The sequence below is a fragment of the Mustelus asterias genome, chromosome 24 (genome assembly GCF_964213995.1).
Source record: "Mustelus asterias chromosome 24, sMusAst1.hap1.1, whole genome shotgun sequence".
Lineage (NCBI taxonomy): Eukaryota > Metazoa > Chordata > Chondrichthyes > Carcharhiniformes > Triakidae > Mustelus > Mustelus asterias.
Window position 1 is genome coordinate 1110488 of NC_135824.1, and position 26473 is coordinate 1136960.

Genomic DNA, 26473 nt, shown 5'->3' on the forward strand with positions numbered 1-26473 from the left:
CTTTGCACTTTAAATACTTTATATGCTAAAGTACAACTCAGCTGAACTCCAACGCACAACTATTTAAAATATAAGATGTTAATATTTCTGAGAATGTTCCATCTAACCTTTTTCTGTGTGTTCTAGTTTTGACTGTTCCAGCAACTGATATTGCTGAAGAGACTGTGGTTTCTGAGGAACCGTTGATGAAGAGGCAGTGTGTGCAGGTATTTGAAAATCACGCAGACACCACAGAAATTGAGGTAAGTGCACAAAACTTAGCTCTTTCAGGAAAAGCTATTATCTTGACCAAAATCCTGGATAAGGCCAGATCTGTTTTGTAGCCATTGCATTTATTAATTATTTGAAGCACTCAAAAGGCTAGTTCTTTTCCACCAATATCGCATGGTGCCACATTGACTGGAATGTAATCACTGTTGTTACATACACTGCTTACTTCACAACCAAGACTGATTTCAATATTGTTTTCAATACCTGCCACCAATAATGTGTCTTCAAAGTTAGATAATGATTAGAAACGGCTAACTGTTGTCTTGCCCATCAGAATGTGTGGTAACAAATATCAGGAACTGGGCTCTGACAAAGAGTCATCCAGACTCGAAACATTGGCTCTATTCTCTCTCCACAGATGCTGTCAGACCTGCTGAGATTTTCCAGCATTTTCTGTTTTTGTTTCAGATTCCAGCATCTTCAGAAATTTGCTTTTATCAGAAACTGTAATCTTTTCTGGAAGTACTTGCTGTTGACGGTTAACACACTTACCAATACTGATCCCATACAAAAAAGACACCGTTCCGTCATATTGCACGCATTTCTTGGATTGAGAAAACAGGTTTTGAGAAAAGAGCCAAGACTCTCAGCACCACAGGCTCCAATTATGAATTAACTCCCATAAACTTCCCTTCATATCTGTCCTTAAACATGATGTGAACAGGACCCTGTTGTGTTCATAGTGGTTGATAAGGAACACTAAGGCTTTGAAACTCTTGGCGAGGCCTTGAAGTTGCTAAATTTAAGTTTATTAGTTTCACAAATAGGCTTAGATAACACTGCAATGGAGTTACTGTGAATATGCCCTAGTTGCCGCACTCCGGCGCCTGTTTGGGTACACTGAAGGAGAATTTAGCACGGCCAATGCACCAATGAACCAGCACTGACTCTTTCACACAGGATCACTGAAAGAACTGAAGGCACTGTTGCCAAGTTTGCCGATGATACAGAGATTTGTAGAGGGACGGGTAGTATTGAGGAAGCGGGGGGGGAGGTTGCAGAAGGACTTGGACAGGTTAGGAGATTGGGCAAAGAAGTGGCAGATGGAATACAATGTGGAAAAGTGTGAGGTTCTGCACTTTGGAAGGAGGAATGGAGACATAGATTGTTTTCTAAATGGGAAAATGCTTAGGAAGTCGGAAGTACAAAGGTACTTGGGAGTCCTTGTTGAAGATTCTCTTAAGGTTAACGTGCAGGTTCAGTCGGCAGTTAGGAAGGCAAATGCAATGTTAGCATTCATGTTAAGAGGGCTAGAATACAAGAGCAGGGATGTACTTCTGAGGCTGTATAAGGCTCTGGTCAGACCCCATTTGGAGTATTGTGAGCGGTTTTGAGCCCCATATCTAAGGAAGGATGTGCTGGCCTTGGAAAGGGACTAGAGGAGGTTCACAAAAATGATCCCTGGAATGAAGAGCTTGTCATATGAGGAACAGTTGAAGACTCTGGGTCTGAAGACGTTGGAGTTTAGAAGGATGAGGGGGGGATCTTATTGAAACTTACAGAATACTGCAAGGTCTGGATAGAGTGGATGTGGAGAGGATGTTTCCACTAGTAGGAAAAACTACAACCAGAGGGCGCAACCTCAGGCTAAAGGGATGATCCTTTAAAACAGAGATGAGATGAGAAATTTCTTCAGCCAGAGAGTGGTGAATCTGTGGAACTCTTTGCCGCAGAAGGCTGTGGAGGCCGGGTCATTGAGTGTCTTTAAGACAGAGATAGATAGGTTCTTGATTAATAAGGGGATCAGGGGTTATGGGGAAAGGCAGGAGAATAGGGACGAGAAAAATATCAGCCATGATTGAATGGCGGAGCAGACTCAATGGGCTGAGTGGCCTAATTCTGTCTTATGGTCAGCCGGAGGAAACCCACGCAGACACGGAGAGAATGTGCAGACTCTGCACAGGCAGTGAATTGAACCCAAGTCCCTGGTGCTGTGAAGCAGCAGTGCTAATCACTGTACCACCGTGCCGTCCATAGAGGTGGAGCAGTGCAGAACTAGCTCTGTTTGAAGTTCTGGAGTCAGGTCAATTACAATATAATCTTTTGGGTGGGCTCCCATGCTGTTTCTGGTGTGGGTGGCCTCCCAGTGGGTCGGGTGAAGAGTTCTTTGGCTGCAGTGAAGGTTCCAGAACCAACAGCAGACTTGAGCCCTACCTTGCTGTTTCTAGTTTTAGAAATTAAGTTAGTTGTTTGATAGCAGCTTTTGAATTAAAGAATTGCATTTCCACCCCTGGCCTCAGTAATAGGGGACAACAGTATTTCAGGTTTTTGGCATCTGGTTTGAGGCAGAACCTAACTTAGGGAAATCTCTTCCCCACCCTGTCCCACAAAGATACTCGATATCTGCCTCCCTCTGACAGTGTGCCTGAGTTTAGGAGTTCAGCAATCCAGACGCTCAAACCCATGTCAATGTGAGCCATATTTTAAAAATTCAGCTCTTCGGTTGATCCCTGCATGGTGCATGCTTACCACTTCACCCCCTTTAAACTGAGAATTTTTAGGAATTGGATGTGCCTCCAACAGACCTGTTCTTTTTTTGGTAGAACATAGAATCTTATAACACGATGGGAGTCCGAGCTGCAATTCCAACCACAGAGTTTACATTCTTCAGAGGGCTCACATTCACTTCTCTAGTCCCATTGATGGATGTCCTGTAGATTTTAACCTATTTTATTGATAAGTTGTATAATTCCATGTAGCGGTGCATCCAAGAAGTCAGTGTTTTGCCTTTCTTGGATCTTTTATTAATGGTTTGTTTATATAAAGCCACAGTCCTCCAAAAATGTAAAAGCAAGTTCCAAAGAAGAGTCAGACAGACTGGGAACATTAACTGTTTCTCTCTCCACAGACGCTGCCAGACCTGCTGAGTTTCCCCAGTATTTTCTGTTTTTGTTTTAGATCTCTAGCATCTGGAGTATTTTGCTTGTATGTCAACACAAGTCCGTGTTTTCACCTGTATTCCATCAGAAAGATACACTGCTGGACAGTATCAACTCTCCTGGGCAGCAATTGCTTCCAATATTCTATCCTTGCACAATAACCACTAAAGGAACAGAGCAGAAATACAACTTCCTTCCTTCTCACTCCTTTCAACATGAGAATCATGTATCTACATGATTAATCTCAGGGTGGAAAGGTTTCTTAAATTCTTCTCTTCATTTCCTCCTCCAATACACTGTGTGTACGTGAGTGTGTGCATGTTGCACATTACGTCCAAACCTGCAATGTTTTCTCATGGTCCCTCTTCATGAGTTTCTGTACAATATTTGTCTTTTGGAACAGGACCTACCTTGCCTGTGATCTCCCAACCCTAATGTCCCAGCATTGGACAGTAATCAGGACTGGAAATCCTTGATTTATTATTGTCACATGTATTAACATGCAGTGAAAAGTATTGTTTCTTGCGCGCTTTCCAAAGCATACCGTTCATAGAGAAGGAGAGAAGAGAGTGCAGAATGTAGTGTTACGGTCATAGCTAGGTTGTAGAGAAAGATCAATTTAATGCAAGGTAGGTCCGTTCAAAAGTCTGACAGCAGAAGGGAAGAAGCTGTTCTTGAGTCGGTTGGTACGCGACCTCAGACTTTTCCCGAAGGAAAAAGGTGGAAGAGAGAATGTCCGGAGTGCGTGGGGCCCTTTATTATGCTGGCTGCTTTGCCGAGGCAGCGGGAAGTATAGACAGAGTTAATGGATGGGAGGCTGGTTTGCGTGATGGATTGGGCTACGTTCACGACCTTTTGTAATTCCTTGCGGTCTTGGGCAGACTAGGAGCCATACCAAGGTGTGATACAACCAGAAAGAATGCTTTCTATGGTGCATCTGTAAAAGTTGATGAGAGTTGTAGCTGACATGCCAAATTTCCTTAGTATTCTGAGAAAGTAGAGGCGTTGGTGGGCTTTCTTAACTATAGTGTCAGTCTGGGGGGGACCAGGACAGGTTGTTGGTGATCTGGACACCTAAAAACCTGAAGCTCTCGACCCTTTCTACTTCATCCTTGTTGATGTCGACAGGATGTGGAGATGCTGGCGTTGGACTGGGGTAAACACAGTAAGAGTTTTAACAACACCAGGTTAAAGTCCAACAGGTTTATTTGGTAGCAAATGCCATTATTTGCTACCAAATAAACCTGTTGGACTTTAACCTGGTGTTGTTAAAACTCTTACGATGTAGACAGGGGCATGTTCTCCTTTACGCTTCCTGAAGTCGATGGCAATCTCCTTCATTTTGTTGACATTGAGGGAGAGATTATTGTTGCCGCACCAGTTCACCAGATTCTCGATCTCATTCCTGTACTCTGTCTCATCATTGTTTGAGATCCGACCCACTGCGGTGGTGTCGTCAGCAAACCTGAAAATCGAGTTGGAGGGGAATTTGGCCACACAGTCGCAGGTGTATAAGGAGTATAGCAGGGGGCTGAGAACACAGCCTTGTGGGGCACCGGTGTTGAGGATGATTGTGGAGGAGGTGTTGTTGCCTATCCTTACTGATGGTGGTCTGTGAGTTAGGAAGTTCAGGATCCAGTCGCAGAGGGAGGAGCCGAGACCCAGGCCACAAGTTTGGAGATGAGTTTCGTGGGAATAATGGTGTTGAAGGCTGAGCTGTAGTCAAAGAACAAAGAAAATTACAGCACAGGAACAGGCCCTTCGGCCCTCCAAGCTTGCACCGACCATGCTGCCCGACTTAGCTAAAACGCCCTACCCTTCTGGGGACCATATCCCTCTATTCCCATCCTATTCATGTACTTGTCAAGACGCCCCTTAGAAGTCACTACCGTATCCGCTTCCACTACCTCCCCCGGCAACGAGTTCCAGGCATCCACTATTCTCTGTGTAAAAAATCTGCCTCGTACATCTCCTTTAAACCTTGCCCCTCGCACCTTAAACCTATGCCCCCTAGTAATTGACTCTTCCACCCTGGGAAAAAGCTTCTGACTATCCATTCTGTCCATGCCTCTCATAATCTTATAGATGTCTACCAGGTCTCCCCTCAACCTCCGTCGCTCCAGTGAGAACAAACCATGTTTCTCCAACCTCTCCTCATAGCTAATGCCCTCCATACCAGGCAACATCCTGGTAAATCTTTTCTGTACCCTCTCCAAAGCCTCCACATCCTTCTGGTAGTGTGGCGACCAGAATTGAACACTATATTCCAAGTGCAGCCTAACTAAGGTTCGATAAAGCTGCAACATGACTTGCCAATTTTTAAACTCGATGCCCCGGCCAATGAAGGCAAGCATGCCGTTTGCCGCCTTGACTACCTTCTCCACCTGCATTGCCACTTTCAGTGACCTGTGTACCTGAGTTGTTGGAGAAGATTCTTAGAGATAGGATGTATGCGCATTTAGAAAGGAATAAACTCATTAATGATAGTCAGCATGGTTTTGTGAGAGGGAGGTCATGCCTCACTAACCTGGTGGAGTTTTTTGAAGAAGTGAACAAAATGGTTGACGAGGGAAGGGCCGTGGATGTCGTCTATATGGACTTTAGTAAAGCGTTTGACAAAGTCCCTCATGGTAGGCTGGTGAAAAAGGTTGGATCTCATGGGATAAAGGGGGATGTGGCTAGATGGGTAGAGAACTGGCTTGGTCACAGAAGACAGAGGGTGGTAGTGGAAGGGTCTTTTTCCGGCTGGAGGCCTGTGACTAGTGGTGTTCCGCAGGGCTCTGTATTGGGACCTCTGCTGTTTCTGATTTATATAAATGATCTGGAAGAAGGTGTAACTGGGGTGATCAGTAAGTTTGCGGACGACACAAAATTGGCAGGACTTGCAGATAGTGAGGAGCATTGTCAGAAGCTACAGAAGGATACAGATAGGCTGGAAATTTGGGCAAAGAAATGGCAGATGGAGTTCAATCCTGATAAATGCGAAGTGATGCATTTTGGTAGAAATAATGTAGGGAGGAGCTATACGATAAATGGCAGAACCATAAAGGGTGTAGATACGCAGAGGGACCTGGGTGTGCAAGTCCACAGATCCTTGAAGGTGACGTCACAGGTGGAGAAGGTGGTGAAGAAGGCATATGGCATGCTTGCCTTTATAGGACGGGGCATAGAGTATAAAAGTTGGGGTCTGATGTTGCAGATGTATAGAACGTTGGTTCGGCCGCATTTGGAATACTGCGTCCAGTTCTGGTCGCCACACTACCAGAAGGACGTGGAGGCTTTGGAGAGAGTACAGAGGAGGTTTACCAGGATGTTGCCTGGTATGGAGGGGCTTAGTTATGAGGAGAGATTGGGTAAACTGGGGTTGTTCTCCCTGGAAAGACGGAGGATGAGGGGAGACTTAATAGAGGTGTATAAAATTATGAAAGGCATAGATAGGGTGAACGGTGGGAAGCTTTTCCCCAGGTCGGTGGTGACATTCACAAGGGGTCATAGGTTCAAGGTGAAGGGGGGGAGGTTTAACACAGATATCAGACGGACACACAGAGGGTGGTGGGGGCCTGGAATGCGCTGCCAGGCAAGGTGGTGGAGGCGGACACACTGGGAACGTTTAAGACTTATCTAGACAGCCATATGAACGGAGTGGGAATGGAGGGATACAAAAGAATGGTCTAGTTTGGACCAGGGAGCGGCGCGGGCTTGGAGGGCCGAAGGGCCTGTTCCTGTGCTGTATTGTTCTTTGTTCTTTCACCCCCTTGCTTATCAAGAATTTATCTTAATCTGCCAAATATTCTAAGACTCTGCTTCCACCACTTTTTGAGGAAGAGTGCCCCAGGGCAGGAGTTTGTCAGGCTTCTGCCCCAAGCTCAGCCATCTTTAGCTGTTTCATCAATGATCTTCCCTCAGGCCAGAAGTGGGAATGTTCCCTGATCTTGCAACGTTCAGTACCATTCACCACTACTCAGATACTGAGACAGTCCATGCCTGCATGAAGCAAGACCTAGATAGTATTCCGAATTGGTCTAATACGTGTGAAGTAATGTTCTTGCCGGACAATGACCATGAGCAGCAAGAGAGAATCTAACCACGTTTCCTTCACATTCACAGGATGGCGCGGTGGCACAGTGGTTAGCACTGCTGCCTCACAGTGCCAGGGACCCGGGTTCAATTCCAGTCTTGGGTTACTGTCAGTGTAGAGTTTGCACATTCTCGCCGAGTCTGCGTGGGTTTCCTCTGGGTGCTCCGGTTACCTTCCGCAGCCCAAAGATGTGAGGGTTAGATTGGCGATGATAAATTGCCCCTTAGTGTCAGGGAAATTAGGAAGATAAATATGTGGGGTTATGTGGAAAGGACCTGGGTGGGATTGTTGTCGGTGCAGGCTTCATTGGCCAAATGTCCTCCTTCTGCTCTGTGGATTCTATGATTCAATGGCATTGCCATTACTGAATCCTCCACTATTAACACCCTGAGAATCACCAGAAACGTAATTGGATCAACCGCTTGTCTGAATGATTACAGCTCCAACAACAGTCGAGAAGCTTAACACTACCCAGGACGGCACGGTAGCACAGTGGTTAGCACTACTGCTTCACAGCTCCAGGGACCTGGGTTCGATTCCCGGCTTGGGTCACTGTCTGTGTGGAGTTTGCACACACTCCTCGTGTCTGTGTGGGTTTCCTCCGGGTGCTCCGGTTTCCTCCCACAGTCCAAAGATGTGCGGGTTAGGTTGATTGGCCATGCGAAAATTGCCCTTAGTGTCCTGAGATGCGTAGGTTAGAGGGATTAGTGGGTGGATATGGGGGTAGGGTCTGGGTGGGATTGTGGTCGGTGCAGACTAGATGGGCTGAATGGCCTCTTTCTGTGCTGTAGGGTTTCTAAGATTCTAAGATTCAGGACAAACAGTCTGCTTGATTGGCATCTTAAACATTCAGTCCCTGTACCGCCAGGACATGATGGCTACAGAGAGTACCTCTGACAAGATGTGTTACAACAACTTGCCAAAACTCCCTGGACAGCATCTTCCAAACCCACGATCACCACCACCTAAAAGGACAAAGACAGCAGACCATGGGAACATCCTCCCTTCCAAACTACCCTCCAACTCTTACACCATGTTGACCAGAGGGATGATAGCATAGTGGTAATCTTAGAGGACTAGTAATCCAGAGGCCTGAACTAATCCTTTGGAAACATGAGCTCAAATACCGCCATGGCAGCTCGGAGAATTTTAAATTCAGTTAATATTTCTGGAATGATATGCTCGCCTCAGGATTGTTGACCATGAACTATTGAACCTAAATGGTTCTCTAATGCTTTTTAATGTAGAAAATCTGCTGTCATCATCTAGTCTGGTCTTTACATGACTCCAGATCCATAGAAATGTTTTTGACTCTGAACTACCCTCTGAAATGGCATTGCAAACCACTCAGTTATATCAAATTGCTGCAGTATCTACACTACATCAACTGCATTTCGAGAAGATGGCTCACCTCCATCTTCTCACCGGCAATTAGAATGGGGAGCAAGCGCTAGCCACGCAGGTGAGTCTTGCAAATGAATAAACATAAAACTTGGACTTGAGAATAAAGAATCCAATTTCCAAGCATGCAGATGTTACAAAACTTGGTCGTGTAGTTCCAATGGTGACAATAGCAAGCGTTAGCAGTACAGACATGTGGCAGATGCAGTTTAATGCCGAATGTGCAAAGCAATGCACTTTGGAAGGAATACCATGGGGAGGCGGTATAATCTAAATGGCTGAATTTGAAGGGAGAGGTTGAAAGAGTCGAGTGACCCAACAACGCACATTGACAATTATTTGAGGTGGCAGAGCAAGTTAACGCGATGATTAAGGAAGTGTATGTGATGCTTAACTTTCTAAATGAGTATTGAATACAAAAACAAGGCAGTCATTCTAAATCTTTCCGAATCAATTGCTAGGCCTGTGTTGTTAATTGTGTACAATTCCAGCCAGCACACGTTAGGAAAGGGGTCAAAGCCTTGGAAAGGATACAGATGAGGTTTACAGGATGATTCGAGAGATGCGGGAGTTCAGTCATGGAGAGATTGGAGAAGCTGGGATTATTCACTCTCTACAGCAAAAAAGATTAAGGGGAATAGGGTATTGAAAAATAGAGAGGTTTAGGTCGAGCAGTAGCGAGAAAATATTTCCTCTGGCAAGTGGGTCAGTGACCAAACTGAAAATAATTGTCAAAAGAGGAGAAATGAGAGGAGATGTATTCACATGACATTTAAGATCTGGAACACACTAACTGATATGTTGGTGGAATAAGATTCTAAAGGAAGTTTCAAAAGGTGATAGAAGGCAGTTGAAGACTACTCACCAGCTTATGAGGACCAAAAACTGAGTGAGAGACTAAATTGCACAGCTCTTTCAGGGCTATCATTGGCACGACAAGCAGAATGACTTACTTCTATGCTGCAGGATTCTGATTCTAACAATTATGCTTTTTGTTTAATAAAAAAAACGATAGCAGAGGGTGCCCAGTGGTTAGCACTGCTGCCTCAGCGCCAGGGACCCGGGGCAGCATGGTGGCACAGTGGTTAGTTCGCACTGCTGCCTCACAGCGCCAGGGTCCCGGGGTGGCATGGTGGCACAGTGGTTAGTTAGCACTGCTGCCTCAGCGCCAGGGACCCGGGGCAGCATGGTGGCACAGTGGTTAGTTCGCACTGCTGCCTCACAGCGCCAGGGACCCGGGGCGGCACGGTGGCACAGTGGTTAGCACTGCTGTCTCACAGCGCCAGGGTCCCAGGTTCAATTCCCAGCTCGGGTCACTGTCTGTGTGGAGTTTGCACGTTCTCCCCCTGTCTGTGTGGGTTTCCTCCGGGTGCTCCAGTTTCCTCCCATAGTCCAAAGATGTGTGGTTTAGATTGATTGGCCTTGCTAAATTGACTGTAGTGTCAGGGGGATTAGCAGGGTAAATGTGTGGGGTATGGGAATAGGGCCTGGGTGGGATTGTGGTCGGTACAGACGCGATGGGCCAAATGGTGGCGTCCTGTACTGTAGGGATTCTATGACTCTCGCTTTCCAGCTTTGGAGAACTGAGAGATACTGATCCAATACTCATGATTTCATCCCACTGCTTTGTGAGGCAATTTTGAGATTAAAAAATATTAAGGTGTGTATATGATCAAAGTTCTATGCCATTCTTGCACATCATCCATCCATCCAGCTCATCCATGTCGTATTTCAAAGTATCACACTTTGTGAGGGATGACGGATGGAGTCACATTTAGATTTCCTTCCCCAATCCAACTATAATTGCTAGTATCTTCCATATCCATCGCCTTTGGACAAAAACTATTTAACCATCTTCCCAGAGCTGCTATTGGATAAGGTGAAAAAGTTGATTTTGAAACTAGTTTACACGAGATGGGAGAAACTGAAAAACCCATCTGGTTCACTAATGTTCTTAAGGGAAGGAAATCTGCCATCCTTACCTGGTCTGGCCTACTTGTGACTCCAGAGCCACAGCAATGTGGTTGGCTCTCAACTGCTCTCTGAACAAGGGCAACTAAAGATGGGTAATAAATGCTGGCCAGCTAGCAATACCCACGAGTGAATTAAAATAATTAGTGTACTTTCTGCTAGTATTAGTCAACAAATTAGAATAAATTTATTTATTTTAAAACTTTAACTTTGCATGTCAAGCAGTTGAAATAAATTAATCTTTCATCTAGAATTATATTAGACACCCAATTCACTCAGTTCTGAATGAATGAAAGGACCAAGAAATGGGTGCATTCACTGTGACCAGAAGCTTGCCCCAGTGACGCTTCTGTAAAAGCTAACTGAATACGTGACGTTAATTTGTGATTTTGTTGTTGTTTTAGGTTCACAGTGAGATGTTAAATACACAAACACTCCTGGTTAATCTAATGGAAAAGGAGCATGAATTAGAGCAAACACAGTGATGTACTTAGAAGAATGGAGGAAATTAAATTGCAAGATTTACCAAAAGAAGCGCAGCAAAGGAAGGCTAATAAAATATCTTTTAGAATTAAAAACTAGACCTATTTGCATTAGTATTTCAAATCTCTGATGTATTTTGGAGTAAGTTGTGCAATGAGAGGAAGTCGCATTTATTTGGGAAAGTTGAATATGTAATACTGGTTTCTAAATTGCCCCGTCAATTTATACGTTTGTGTAACACACAGATAAATTATGTTCAAATATGAAGTATCCAAGTTGTTAGGCTGCTCTATAACACCATTTGAAAATGGAAAAAAAATCTACATTTTTATTTCTCTGGACAAAGACAGAATAACTTGAATTTTATTTTGATAAACAGTATTAGCCCTGAATTCCCACTTTATTTGGGTGTTTACTTAAAGACTATCTTAAAATTTTCTTTCCCTTCAGATTCTGTTATTATCATACCTTTACTGAAGACAAACTCTCTTCCTGTACTTGCTGTTTTCAAAAATTCATGATTCCAAATCAGCTGAGCTCTGCAGGTGTGCAGTTGTGGGAGATTAAGAAGGAAATGCCCTCAACATTCTGATCCCTCTTCTGTTTCAAAATGAACTAGCAAAAATATATATTTTTTATTTTTCTGTGCCTTTTAGTAAAATTAACTCTGAAACCCTGTCATCTATTACTTCCATTTCAAAGCAAAAATTTGAGTTATTTTAGTAAGATGCTATTTCCTGCAAGCTCGATAGCTGACGTGGGATTTGATGATCGGTAACAATTTTGTTTTTTTAAAATTACATTGCATACATAAATGAAGGGGGAGGGGAGGGCGGTTGGTGGCAGCAGAGGAGCTGTGAGAAGTGGCAGCTAGTATACTGCACTACGCTGACGGGGTGTTTTGTGAATGTGAAATAAAATGCCCAGGATATGTTGATATGGTCTCTGCCAGGAAGGAGCTGGTTTGTAGTTCTAAGCAACCTATTTAAATATCATTTGTGCCTGAATTCCATCATCATACTGTTTACAAAGTGGGATCTCAATATGTTTGTTAGTCACGTTTATGCAATAAATATACTTTGTTGCTTTATTTCCTATTTTTGACATCTTAAATATAGAAACATAGAAAATAGAAGCAGGAGGAGGCCATTCAACCCTTCGAGCCTGCTCCACCATTCATTTTGATCAAGGCTGATCATCAAATTCAATATCCTGATCCCCCCCCCCCCCCCCCTTCCTCCCCATATCTCTTGATCACTTTAGCCCCAAGAGCTATATCTAATTTCTTCTTGAAATCAGACAATGTTTTGGCCTCAACTACTTTGCGGTAATGAACTCCACAGGTTCACCATTCTCTGGGTGAAGAAATTTCTCCCCGCCTCAGTCATAGAACATAGAACATCACAGCGCAGTACAGGCCCTTCGGCCCTCGATGTTGCGCCGACCAGTGGTACCAATCTAAAGCCCCTCTAAACTACACTATTCCAATATCATCCATATGTTTATCCAATAACCACTTGAACGCTCTCAACGTTGACGAGTCCATCACTGCTGCAGGCAGTCCTTAAATGTTTACCCCTTAATATGAAGAATAAGATCTTTGCTTCTGTTTAGTAGGCAGATATTAACCACCAGAGCTTACTTCTCTCCATGAAACCTTCATGAATTGACCAATATTTCCTATGCTTTTTAAAAATGAGCTATATTTATGCTGCATCAGTGTATCTCAGAATCTTGTACATTTTTAGTATTAAATTCCATGTTCTCATTCTGAGGGGTCTGTTCCATTTTCATATTTTACAGTTATGGATGGTACAGATAACTACAAGTGGTCCAAGTTTAAGATTGGGTAAAAAAAAATGATTTGAAACAAATTCTAAATGCAGTTGGTTTTGATCATCCAAATTGGCCACAATTTTATTAGATTTTCATTATTATTAATTGTTCGTGATTTGCTCTCCCAGGATCTCCGTTCCTTTGCGGGTGATTTTAGTTGAGGCTCTATCCTGCTGTTGAGTTAGTGTCTGATATTTCTGAAATTCCTGTATTTTTTAAATGAGAGGAATTAGCTTATTTTAATATTCAGCCTGAAATTTCAGAACTGTGTAGAATTGCAAGCATTGTGCCTTGAAGGGAAATGGTGGCCTATTGAGTTGTCTCAGTCCTCCGTTTATTTCTCATTGGTTTTGATTTCAAATTGGTGTTTGTAAAGCACCTGCAAAGAAATATTTTCTGCCATTTGGATTTTCTCTACAGCACACTGTCCCTGACACAAAGCAGGGGAGGGAACCTTTTGTTGTAGCAAAGGGAGTTCCAGACAATGTACTGCTGTCAAACATACTGTCCTCAACCTCTCGCCAATCATTTTGAAAATGACACACACACACAAAAGAACTGCCAGTACCGTGTGATTATTTGGCAGTAAGTACAGTCCTTTTCACCAAATTAGGTTCTAGTGACCTTTTAGGTCATTTGCAGTCAATGTATCATCTTGTCAAATTTAATTCAGTGCAATATTTTATGGATCAGGTATATTCAGATTTGTTATTTTTGTGTTGCACAGTTCATTGCCTGTCCTTTTAACTGGGGTTTTCTGTTTTATTCATTTTCACCCTTTCCCTCCTGAGTTCACTGATCCTTGCTTTGGTTTAATGGGCACCAACAGCTTCCAACATCTCACCCAGTTAGTCATTCATGCTCTGAAACTGAACAGTGAGTGTTGCCAGCTATTCATCTATGAGCTTACTTCTCTTCATGAAGCCTTCATAAACTGTTATTAATATGCTGACCTGCCAGAGCTGGGAAGTCTGGCTTTATTCCTCTTAATTGTCCAAAACCCTTTGGCCACATCTGGCATCCTGGCTGAATAGTGAGCTACATCAGAGGATATTTGGGAAGAAACCATTCTATCATGGTACAGAACTCTGTCATTAAGACACAAGGAAAGCATCCAAACCCTGGAGATGAGGAATGGGATTAATTGCTTGAGTCAGAAGGTTCTTTGAGGAAATTCTGAGAGAAAATTGGGTTTTAACAGTTTTTTGTTTACGTAAAGATGACAAAGTTGATTTTCTGGAGATCGATAAAATAGAAACTGTAGAGCTGTAACATTACTTCCAACTAAATTCTAATATGCAGGAAAAGACTAATTTAGGATTGATTTGAAGAAGTGTATTCAACACACGGAATGTGCTTTTAAATAGAGAATTGGAGGTTAAAGATCCTAAAACAGTTGGGAGTTATGAGGGAAAATTCACATCTTTCACATTAACCTTTGCCATCCACATTAACCTGAACTATCAGGCCCCAAAAATTAGCAAATTCTCCAGTAAATGAATCTGGCATCTTACACAGTTGGCCCCACAGCTTATTGTGTGTTAATTCTTCCAGGAAAGAGAGATTGGAAAATAGTCTGAGTAAAAGAATAATTTTGCTTTGTTCTGACTTGCTGAATTTTGGGAACTTGTTGAAGCAGTTCTGTAACCTGCTGCACTAAAGCTGTCTGCATAACTTAAAATTTAAACATGAAAGTACACAATTCAAGAGGAAAGGATGCAGCTGCCAACGGCATTGGTTTATATTAGGAATGATTAGAAAATATTTCAGAATTCTCAATGCAGCATAGAAATGGGAGAAAGCCATTTATTCAGTTGAAACCAGATTTGTAGTAACATGTCGAATTGGCTGAAGAGGGAGGCGATGGCCTAGTGGTATAATTGCTAGAATATTAATCCAGAAACGCAGCTAATGTTCTGGGGACCTGGGTTCGAATCCACTACGGCAGATGGTGGAATTTGAATTCAATAAAAATATCTGGAATTAAGAATCTACTGATGACCATGAAACCATTGTCGATTGTCGGAAAAACCCATCTGGTTCGCTCATCCTTTAGGGAAGGAAGTCTGCCATGCTTAACCTGGTCTGGCCTACAGCAACTGCCCTCGGGGGACTAGGGATGGGCAATAAATCAGCCAGTGACGCCCATCACCCATGAATTAGTAAAAAGAGAAGACATTTTTAAAAATTTCTGCAAGGAGCAAATGCACTTCCCCTGACTCTATAACAGTGTTTAGGAGTCCCACAAACTTCTGTCTCTCTCTGCTCATCTCTCAAATCTGAAATGCCCATTCCCCTTTTTTTAATTGCTTCATCAACTTGTTAATGTCCGGGTTACAGAGTTAGTGCAACCATTTAATGGCTCTCGAGCAGGAGAAACCAGTGATTTTTAAATAGTTTCCTGACTTGTGACACCTGTTGTTGTACCCTCATTAACATAAATGCTTACAGTCATCCTTCATTATAAAAGCTTGAATTATGCTTCCACTCCACTAAGTGACTCTCACCCCTTCTTTAGGAAAATTGCTTCCCTTTACTCTGTTTTGTAGCTTAATGATCAACAATCTGCTGCCTTTGTGTCCTTTTGCAGTGAGCCTAGAAATTAATAGTGATACCCTTTTTAAGGTTAGGATTGTGCCGAGACTTACTTGCAGAATATTTTATGATGTGCGATACATCTCCCCTTTTGCCCAGGGATCTAGCAGTCCCTCTTCAGATATAACGCTAACCCAGAAGAGCATCTGCTGATTGTGAGTGTAAATATTTTACGTTAAAATACTGGCCACCCAATTGCAGAAGTTTAGACAGTGGGACCATCCAAAGCAGGACCTTGGCAGACTGAATCATAGAATCCCTACATGCAGAAGGAGGCTATTCGGCCCATTGAGACCACACCGACTCTCCACAGAACATCCCACCCAGACCTTTATTCCCGTAACACCATATATTTATCCTGCTAATCCCCCGAACCTACACATCTTGAGACACTAAGGGACAATTTAGCATGGCCAATCCACCTAATCTGCACATCTTTGGACTGTGGGAGGAAACTGAAGCACCTGGAGGAAACCCATGCAGACACTGGGAAAATGTGCAAACTCCACACATCACCCAAGGCTGGAATTGAACCCAGATCCCTGGTGCTGAGAGGCAGCAGTGCAAACCACTGTGCCAACCTTGAATATAAGACAGTAGTGAAGGCATTCAGCTCTTTGCCTCTGATTTGACATTGTTAGATCATAGCTTATCTGTATCTCCACTCCATTTGATTGCTTTTGCGACAAATTCATGGGTACCTACACCCTATTAAACATCTATTTATCTCAGTCTTGCATGTTTGTTATTTGGTAGTTTGGAAAAGAGTTTCAATTTTCTCACTAACTTTTGTGTGGAAAAGTATTTTCTGATTTCATTCCTAGATGGCATAGTGGTATTGTCACTAGATTAATCCAGAGACCCTCGGTAAGACCCAGGGATCCAGGTTCAAATCCTACCATGGCAGATGGTAAAATTTGAATTCAATAAAAGTCTAATGATGACCATGAAACCATTGTAACTGTCGTAGTGCCAGTTAGGGAAGGAAATCTGTCCTTGCCCGGTCTGGCCTAAATGTGTCTTCAGATCCACAACAATGTGACGGGTCAAATTTATACAGTTTTTCCTCATTTAACATTTTTAACCCCAAAATCATTCTGGTCAATCTGTGCTGCACTCCCTTGGAAGCTGACATTCCTGAGGTGTGATACCTTAAACTGATAAGAAATGGGGTCTGAAGAAGACACTGTGCAACTGAAGCACATCTTGCTCACTAGTATTCCAACCTCCTTTAAAATAGAATCCCTGCAGTAAAGAAGGAGGCCATTTGGCCCATCTAGCCTGAACTGACCACAATCCCACCCAGGGCCTCTTCCTGCAACCCCACACATTTACCTTGCTAATCCCCCTGAAACTAGGGTCCATTTAACATAGCCAATCCACCTAACACGCACATCTTTGGACTGTGGGAGGAAACCGGAGCACCCGGAGGAAACCCAAGCAGACCCGGGGAGAATGTGCAAACTCCACACAGACAGTGACCCGAGGCTGGAATTGAATCTGGGACCTTGACACTGTGAGGCAGCAGTGCTAACCACTGTGCCACCGTGCCACATTCAAATGAAGGACAATACTCCATTAGCTGTTTTGATTGTCTGAAGTCACTCATCCTCTAATTCCTCTACAGCTCCTAATCTTTCACCAATTAAGTTAATTTTGGATCCAAAGTGGGTGACCTCACACTTGTGTGCATTGAAATACATTTGCTACAATTTTGCCCGCTCACTTGGTCTTTCTGTTCTGCTTTATGTTCCTATCTATCCAATTTTCTGAACTCGCTAAGTTACTGTTATCTGTTAAACCTATATGTACAACTCTGTCTTCCTTTATCCAGCACTTTGTTTGATAAAGAGCCAGAGTTTCATTATAGATCTCTGGAAACATCACTTATCATGTCCAGCCAATCAGAACAAGCCCTTTATTCCTACTCTGTCTCCTATCTCCCAACCACTGTCTGAACATTCTAATTTAAGCGCTTTAATTTTTGTTTACCGTTTCTCATGTGGAACCTTAACAAATAACTTTTGGAAGTCCGTATAGACAGTGCTTATCGACAGTATCCACCATGCTGGTACCTCAGAAGATTCCACCTACATTAGTGACCCAAACCTGAAAATGCAGTTTGCATCAACAGCAATCTCCAGGTCCATAAGGAAACTTTCAATGTTTAGTTAGCTACTAAGCACCACTCTTCCTCTGGCTTTGAATGTACAGTGTTGGATTCTGTATCTGCTGCAATACAGTGACTCAGACTGCTGGTTTTAAATTGAGATGGATGTTAGAGGGTCAGCTGCACTGGGTGATGTGGCATCCTCACAACGCCTAGATTTCCTTCAGCATCTCCAAAATCCTTCTGATATTTCAATAATTCCAGATCCTCTGTGGAGAAACATGCACGTTACCGGAGAAGAAAGAAAGCCACTTATGAAGTGATGTTGGGACATGGTATGTAAACACATGGCTGTTCTAACATCTTAAAAAAGAGGCAATATTTGGTCTTTAGTCATGAGGATGGGGAGAAACAAAACGTCTACAAACAGTGCAAGCATAGTGTGATCAGTGAGCGCTTCTCGAGATAGGTTATATTAAGATTACACAAATCATCAAACCCTGGTCATCTTCCCTTCACAACCCATTCTGTAGTTTTCTCCCCATTCAACCCAAATATGAATATATTTTAAAACCAAGCTGTGAAGCATTCAAAGCTGACATAAGCTTGGAACATTTGGACCACAGAATTGTTGCTTAGCCATGGACTGAAGAAAGTAATCTGTGAAAACACAAGCAATAGAAACTGGAGTAGGCAGGCAACCCTTTGAGCCTGCTTCATCGTTCAATAAAATTGTGGCCTCGACTCCAATTACCTGTCTGTGCCCCAGAACCCTAAACTTCATTGTTGATCCGGGATAATCAACACGGATTCGTGAAGGGTAAGTCTTGCCTCACAAATTTGATTGAATTCTTTGAGGAGGTAACTAAGTGTGTAGATGAGGGTAGAGCAGTTGATGTCATATACATGGATTTTAGTAAGGCGTTTGATAAGGTCCCCCATGGTCGGCTCATGAAGAAAGTAAGGAGGTGTGGGATAGAGGGAAATTTGGCCGATTGGATAAGTAACTGGCTATCTCATAGAAGACAGAGGGTGGTGGTGGGTGGAAAATGTTCAGACTGGAGACCAGTTACCAGCGGTGTACCACAGGGATCAGTGCTGGGTCCTCTGCTTTTTGTGATTTTTATCAATGACTTGGAGGAGGAGGCTGAAGGGTGGATCAGTAAATTTGCTGATGACACCAAGATTGGTGGAGTAGTGGATGAGGTGGAGGGCTGTTGTAGGCTGCAAAGAGACATTGATAGGATGCAGAGCTGGGCTGAAAAATGGCAGATGGAGTTTAACCCTGATAAGTGCGAGGTGATTCATTTTGGTAGGACAAATTTGAATGTGGATTACAGGATCAACGGTAGGGTTCTGAGGAATGTGGAGGAACAGCGAGATTTTGGGGTTCATATCCACAGATCTCTGAAAGTTGCCACTCAAGTGGATAGAGCCGTGAAGAAGGCCTATAGTGTGTTAGCTTTTATTAACAAGGGGTTTGAGTTTAAGAGCTGTGGGGTTATGCTGCAACTGTACAGGACCTTGGTGAGACCACATTTGGAATATTGTGTGCAGTTCTGGTCACCTCACTATAAGAAGGATGTGGAAGCGTTGGAGAGAGTGTAAAGGAGATTTACCAGGATGCTGCCTGGTTTGGAGGGTAGGTCTTATGAGGAAAGGTTGAGGGAGCTAGGGCTTTTCTCTTTAGAGCGGAGGAGGATGAGAGGCGACTTAATAGAGGTTTATAAGATGATGAGGGGGATAGATAGAGTGGGTGTTCAGAGACTATTTCCTTGGGTGGATGTAGCTGTTACTAGGGGGCATAACTATAAGGTTCATGGTGGGAGATATAGGAGGGATGTCTGAGGTAGGTTCTTTACTCAGAGAGTGGTTGGGGTGTGGAATGGACTGCCTGCTGTGATAGTGGAGTCGGACACTTTCGGAACTTTCAAGCGGTTATTGGATAGGCACATGGAGCACACCAGGATGATAGGGAGTGGGATAGCTTGATCTTGGTTTCGGACAAAGCTCGGCACAACATCGAGGGCCGAAGGGCCTGTTTTGTTCTATGTTCTATGATCAAAAATGTACCTGACTCAGTCTTGAACATGTTCAGTTAGGCAGCCTCCACTGCTTTCTAGGGAAGAGAATTTGGCAGGCTAATGACCCTCTACGCCAGTGGTTCCCAAAGGGTGCGGCGCGCCACACTGGTGCGGCGAGAGAGGATGGCAAGCATGGCGGAAAGATTCAAGGACAATCAAAGAAACATTTAAACATGGATAGATATTTTTCCAAAGTGAGAGCAAGAGCATTAAGTGATGCTGAGGACGATGTCCCATGATCATATTATAAAGTCGTTGTGTTCTATGTTATGAATCAAGTACTGCTAGGAGTTGGTTTTTTTTGTTTTTGAATGTATTTATCAATAAAAAATGCGGTGTGGCGCGAGCAAATTTTTATTCCGGAAGTGCGGCCCAGTGAAAACAGTTTGGGAACCACTGCTCTACGCAAAGAAATCTCTCCTTATCTCGGTCTTAAGTGAGAGAGCCCTAATTTTTAAATTTGTCCCCCCAAGTTCTAGACGACTTCTCGAGGAGAAATATCATCCCAGCATTCACCCTATCATGTCCCCTCAGGATCTTGTACATCTCAATAAAGTCACCTCCCTCTCTTCTAAACTCCAGTGGATGCAAACCCAGCCCATCCAACCTTTCCTCAGAACTCATTCCTGGGATGAAGGGATTATTTTATGTAAAACCTTGGATTGTACAAACAATCTGAAGGTAATGAGACTGGATAGAAATCTGTTGGATTGGATATTATAAGTGAGCACCCCAGTTGTACTGTCGTTTGTTCACAAAGATTATTTTTCCTTCTTTATCTCAGTGAAGTGTTAGACTATAAGAGGCTTGACAGGGTTTTCACTGGCTGTAGAATCTAGAATTAGGAGGCATGATCTCACAGAAGTGGTGAACCATTTAGCATGAAATTGAGAATTATGAATTTGGAATTCTCTTCCCCAGATATCAATAGATTTTTGGACACAATGGATTTGGGGATAGGGCAGTAAAGTGCTGAGGTCAAAGGTCAGTCATGATCATATTGAATGGCGAAGCAGGCTCGAGATGCTGTTGGCCTACTCCTGATCCTAATTCTTATATTATCAAGAAACAATGGCACATGGTTAGCACTGCTGCCTCACAGCGCCAGGGATCCTGGTTCAATTCCTAGTTTGGATCACTGTCTGTGCGGAGTTTGCACATTCTCCCCATGTCTGCGTGGGTTTCCTCCCACTGTCCGAACGATGTGCTAGTTAGGGTGCATTGGCCATGCTAAATTCTTCCTCAGTGTACACGAACAGGTGCCGGAGTGTGGCGACTAGTGTTAATGTAAGCCCTCTCGTGACTAATAAATAAATTTTACTTTAAATAGATTTCTCATTCGAAAATACTGTGATGCACCACACAATTTTCACCAATTTCATACAAGCCTTTAGCTCTTTAGTTTTCTTATTCATTCCTGGGATGTAATCAGTGGTAGCATTTATTGCCCATCCCTACTTCTTGAACTGCTGCAGTCCACTGCTGTTAGGGAAGGAGTTCCAGGATTTTGACCCAGCGACAGTGAAGGAACAGCTGATATATTTCCAAGTCAGGATGGTGAGTGACTTGGAGGGGAACTCGCAAGTGGTGGTGTTTCTATCTGCTGCTCTTGTCCAAAGTTGTAGAGGTTGTAAGTTTGGACTGTGCTTTTGAAGGAATCTTTCCAAATTCCTGCAGAGCTCCTTGTATAGATGGTACACACTGCTGCCGCTGTGCGTCAGTGAAAGAGGGCTTGCGTTTTTAAAGTGGTGCCTGGGGTGCCAATTTAGCGGGCTGCTTCGACTCGCTTGATTGAATGCTCTCTACTTGCCTAGTGGAGTGCGGCCCCAAAAATACTCAAGAAGCTCAACTCTATCCAGGACACAACACACTTGATTGGAACCTCATCTACCACCTTCAACATTCACTCCCTCCACCACCAACGTACAGTGTGTACCATCTACAAGATGCACTGCAGCAAGGTTCCTGAGGCAGCATTTAGTTTGTTGACAGGGTGCAACAAGACTGTTCCACTGAATTAGTGTCTGTTGCAGTGAGAGTTTGGGAGGTGAATTCTCAGTTCATTAGTCAGTGGTTGAGGAAAGCCCAATCCCAGCTGGATTCAATCGTTTCTTTCTCTGGAGACCCAGGCAAGTTCAACATAGGCAGGATGGGAATCAGGAGAGATCTGTGACAATTCTTTCTTCTCTGGCCTTAAGAATGAGCTAAATTGTACACAAATAACATATCAGAGATGTTGGGGAACATAGGGTTTAGTGAGAGGGAGGAACTGAAGGAAATCAGAATTAGGGGGGGAAATGGCTACGAGGAAATTGATGGGATTGAAGGCTGATAAATCCCCTGGGCCTGATAACCTACATCCCAGAGTACTTAAGGAAGTGGCCCTAGAAATAGTGGATGTATTGGTGGTCATCTTCCAAGATTCCACAGACTCTGGAACAGTTCCTGCTGATTGGAGGCTAGCTAATGTAACCCCACTATTTAAAATGACAGGTCGAGAGGTAACGGAATTATAGACCAGTCAGCCTGACATTGGGAGTGGTGTAAATTCTAGAGTCCATTATCAAAGATTTTACAGCAGGGTATTTGGTAAACTGGTAACATCAGAGTCAGCATGGATTTACAAAAGGGAAATCATGCTTGACAAATCGACTGACATTCTTTGAGAATGTAACTGGGAGAGTTGATGAGGGGGGAGCCAGTGAATGTGGTTTATTTGGACTTTCAGAAGGCTTTTGACAAAGTTCCACTTAAAAGATTAGCGTGTAAAATTATAAAGCACATGGGATTAGGGTTAGTGGATTGAGATGGATAGAAAACTGGTTGGCAGACAGGAAACAAAGAGTAGGAATAAACGGGTCATTTTCTGAATGGCAGGCAGTGACTAGTGAGGTACCACAGAGATCAGTGCTCGGACCCCAGCTATTCACAAAGTACATTAATGATTTAGATGAGGGGACTAATTTGCAGATGACACAAATTTGTGGGGGGAGAGTGAGCTGTGAGGAGGCTGCAGAGATGCTCCACTGTGATTTGGACAGACTGAGTGTGTGGGAATCTGCATGGCAGGTGCAGTATAATTGGATAAATATGAGGTTATCCACTTTGGTAACAAAAATGGAAAGGCAGATTATTATCTGAATGGCTATAAATTGGGAGATGCGAGTGTGCAATGAGACCTGGGTGTCCTCGTACACCAGTCGTTGAAGGTAAGCGTGCAGGTGCAGCATGTGGTAAAAAAAGGCAAATGGCATGTTGGCCTTCATAGTGAGAGGATTCGAGTCCAGGAGCAGGGACGTCTTGCTGCAGTTATACAGGGCCTTGGTGAAACCATACCTAGAATATTGTGTGCAGTTTGGGTCTCCTTATCTGAGGAAGGATGTTCTTGCTTTAGAGGGAGTGCAGGGAAGATTTACCAGGCTGATTCCTGGGATGGTAGGACTGATGTATGAGGAGAGATTGAGTCGGTTAGGATTGCATTCACTGGAGTTTAGAAGAATGATGGCGAATCTCATAGAAACCTATAAAATTCTAACAGGAGTAGATAAGGGAAATGCAGGAAGGATGTTCACAATGGTGGGGGTGTTCAGAACCAGGGGTCAAAGGGTCAATGATCTGGATGATAATGTGGTAAATTGGATCAGCAAGTTTGCTGATGATACAAAGATTGGAGGTGTAGTGGACAGTGAGGAAGGTTTTCAAAGCTTGCAGAGGGATTTGGACCAACTAGAAAAATGGGCTGAAAAATGGCAAATGGAATTTAACGCAGACAAGTGTGAGATATTGCACTTTGGAAGGATAAACCAAAGTAGAACGTACAGGGTAAATGGTAGGACTCTGAAGAGTGCAGCTGAACAGAGGGATGTGGGAATACAGGTACAGAATTCCCTAAAAGTGACGTCACAGGTGGATAGGGTCGTAAAGAGTGCCTTTGGTACATTGGCCTTTATAAATCGGAGTATCGAGTATAAAAGTTGGAGTGTTATGGTAAGGTTATATAAGGCATTGGTGAGGCCGAATTTAGAATATTGTGTACAGTTTTGGTCACCTAGTTACAGGAAGGATGTAACTAAGGTTGAAAGAGTGCAGAGAAGGTTCACAAGGATGTTGTCGGGACTTGAGAAGCTGAGTTACAGAGAGAGATTGAATAGGTTGGGACTTTATTCCCTGGAGCGTAGAAGATTGAGGGGAGATTTGATAGAGGTGTATAAGATTTTGATGGGTATAGATAGAGTGAATGCAAGCAGGCTTTTTCCGCTGAGGCTAGGGGAGAAAAAAACCAGAGGGCATGGGTTAAGGGTGAAAGGAGAAAAGTTTAAAGGGAATATTAGGGGGGGCTTCTTCACACAGAGAGTGGTGGGAGTGTGGAATGAGCTGCTGGATAAAGTGGTAAATGCGGGGTCACTTTTAACATTTAAGAAAAACTTGGACGGGTTCATGGATGAGAGGGGTGTGGAGGGATATGGTCCAAGTGCAGGTCAGTGGGACTAGGCAAAAAATGGTTCGGCAGAGACAAGAAGGGCCAAAAGGCCTGTTTCTGAGCTGTAATTTTCTATGGTTCTATGGGTACAGAGTAAACCTTTTAGGACTGAGATGAGGAGAAATTTTTTCACCCAGAGTGTGGTCAGCCTGTGGAATTCTCTGCACAGAAAGCAGTTGAGGCCAAAACATTATCTGTTTTCAAGAAGCAGTTACATATAGCACTTGGGGCAAAGGGATCAAAGGAGGGGCGATGGCCTAATGGTATTATCGTGAGACTATTAATCCTGAAACTCAGCGAATGTTCGGGGGACCCGGATTCGAATCCCGCCACAGCCGATGGTGGAATTTGAATTCAATAAAAACGATCTGGAATTAAGAATCTTCTGATGACCATCAAAACCATTGTCGATTGTCAGGAAAAACCCATCCGGTTCACTAATATCATTTAGGGAAGGAAATCTGACATCCTTACCCGGTCTGGCCTACATGTGACTCCAGAGCCACAGCAATGTGGTTGACTTTCAACTGCCCTGGGGCAATAAATGCTGGCCAGCCAGCGACGCCCATGTGCCACAACTGAATAATAAAAAGGATGTGAGAGAAGACAGGATCTGGCTATTGAGTTGGATGATCAGCCATGATCATAATGAATGGCAAAACAGGCTTGAAAGGCCGAATGGCCTATTCTTGTTCCTGTTTTCTGTTTCCGTGTACTGCCCATGTACTGGGTGGCATGTGGCACAGTGGTTAGCACTGTTATCTCACAGCTCCAGGGACCTGGGTTCAATTCCTGGCTCTCCAATTCTCTGTCTGAGTGGAATTTGCACATTCTCCCTGTGTCTGCGTGGGTTTCTTCTGGGTGCTCCGGTTTCCTCCCAGAGTCCAAAAATGCCCAGGTTAGGTTGATTGGCCGTGCTAAATTGTCCCTTAAGGTCTTAGGATGTGTATGTTAGTGGGATTAGCAGGGTAAATATGTGGTGTTTTGGGGATAGGGCTAGGTGGGATTGTTGTCGGTGCAGACTCGATGGGCTGAATGGCCTCCTTCTGCACTGTAGGGATTCTATGATCTACAATCTTTGGGTTCACTAGAGACCAGGAATTCAGCTTTGGCAACCTGGTCAGATGTCTCATGAATTAAATATTAATCTCAGTAGGTTAGCAGGAAGTAATTGAAGGTGATGCTAAAGATTTATAAAGCAGACATTCAAAAACTATCTACTTGAATGAACAATGTGTGTTGTTATATCAGGATCCTTTCCTGATAAACCAAAATTTGTAGCTACAGACTAAATGAGTGGAGAGATAGAGTTCACTGTGAGGTCATCCACTCAGAAAAAGACAAATGCAAAGATTTTCTAACAGAGAGAAACTGGGATCTGTGGAGAAGCTGTGCATGTACACTAATGACTAAAAGCCAATTCACCAGCACACACCACTGATCCATACAGCAAATAGAAATGTATAATCAGTCTGGGAATCAGAGAAAGTGGGAAATTGGAGTTGAGGATTATCTTATCAAATCAGTCATGATCTTATTTAATGGCAAAGCAGACTCGATGGGCTGAATGGCCTATTTCTGCTCCTACGTCTTATGGTGCTTTTATCAAGAGGTCGGTAAAGTTGTTAGATCCCATTGGAATAACTGCATTCGGTTCCAGGCCATATGTTGGAATATTGGCCTTGGAATGGGCTACAGATTCATAGAAACCCTACAGTACAGAAAGAGGCCATTCGGCCCATCGAGTCTGCACCGACCACAATCCCACCCAGGCCCTACCCCCATATCCCTACATATTTTACCCACTAATCCCTCTAACCTATGCATCGCAGGACACTAAGGGGCAATTTTAGCATAGCCAATCAACCTAACCCGCACATCTTTGGACTGTGGGAGGAAACCGGAGCACCCGGAGGAAACCCACGCAGACACGACGAGAATGTGCAAACTCCAACACAGATTGGATTCACAACATGATAACATTAATATGGACAGATGTTATAAACTTGGCAAAATCAATATACTGCAGATGCTGGAAATCTGAAATAAAAACAAAAACTGCATTTTTGTGAAAACTCTGACCTGAAACTCTTTCTCTTCACAGATGCTGCCAGGTCTGTTTAGTTTTGCCAGAATCTTTGTATGTTCTGCATGAATTTAGTTTGTATTTAAAAGATTGAAGGGTGATTTGATCGAGTTTTTAAAATTCTAAATGGATTTAATAGAATGGATACAGAGGAGCTATTGGAGGATTCGAGAACAATGGGGCATCGTTTGAAACCAGAA

At 43.5% G+C, this 26473-nt stretch overlaps 1 protein-coding gene across 6 annotated transcripts in view; it reads left to right on the forward strand.

Annotated features, from left to right (window-relative positions):
- gabpb1 (GA binding protein transcription factor subunit beta 1) overlaps nucleotides 1-26473 on the forward strand; it is an 86162-nt gene that overhangs the window by 45649 nt on the left and 14040 nt on the right. For 5 of the 6 annotated variants that reach the window (XM_078241118.1, XM_078241119.1, XM_078241122.1 and 2 more), the window contains one exon: nucleotides 127-242. In XM_078241118.1, coding sequence (XP_078097244.1) covers nucleotides 127-242 — 116 coding nt within the window. Of the gene's footprint in view, nucleotides 1-126; nucleotides 243-11003; nucleotides 11217-26473 lie in introns of those variants that run through there. The other variant, XM_078241123.1, reaches the window with a different exon arrangement.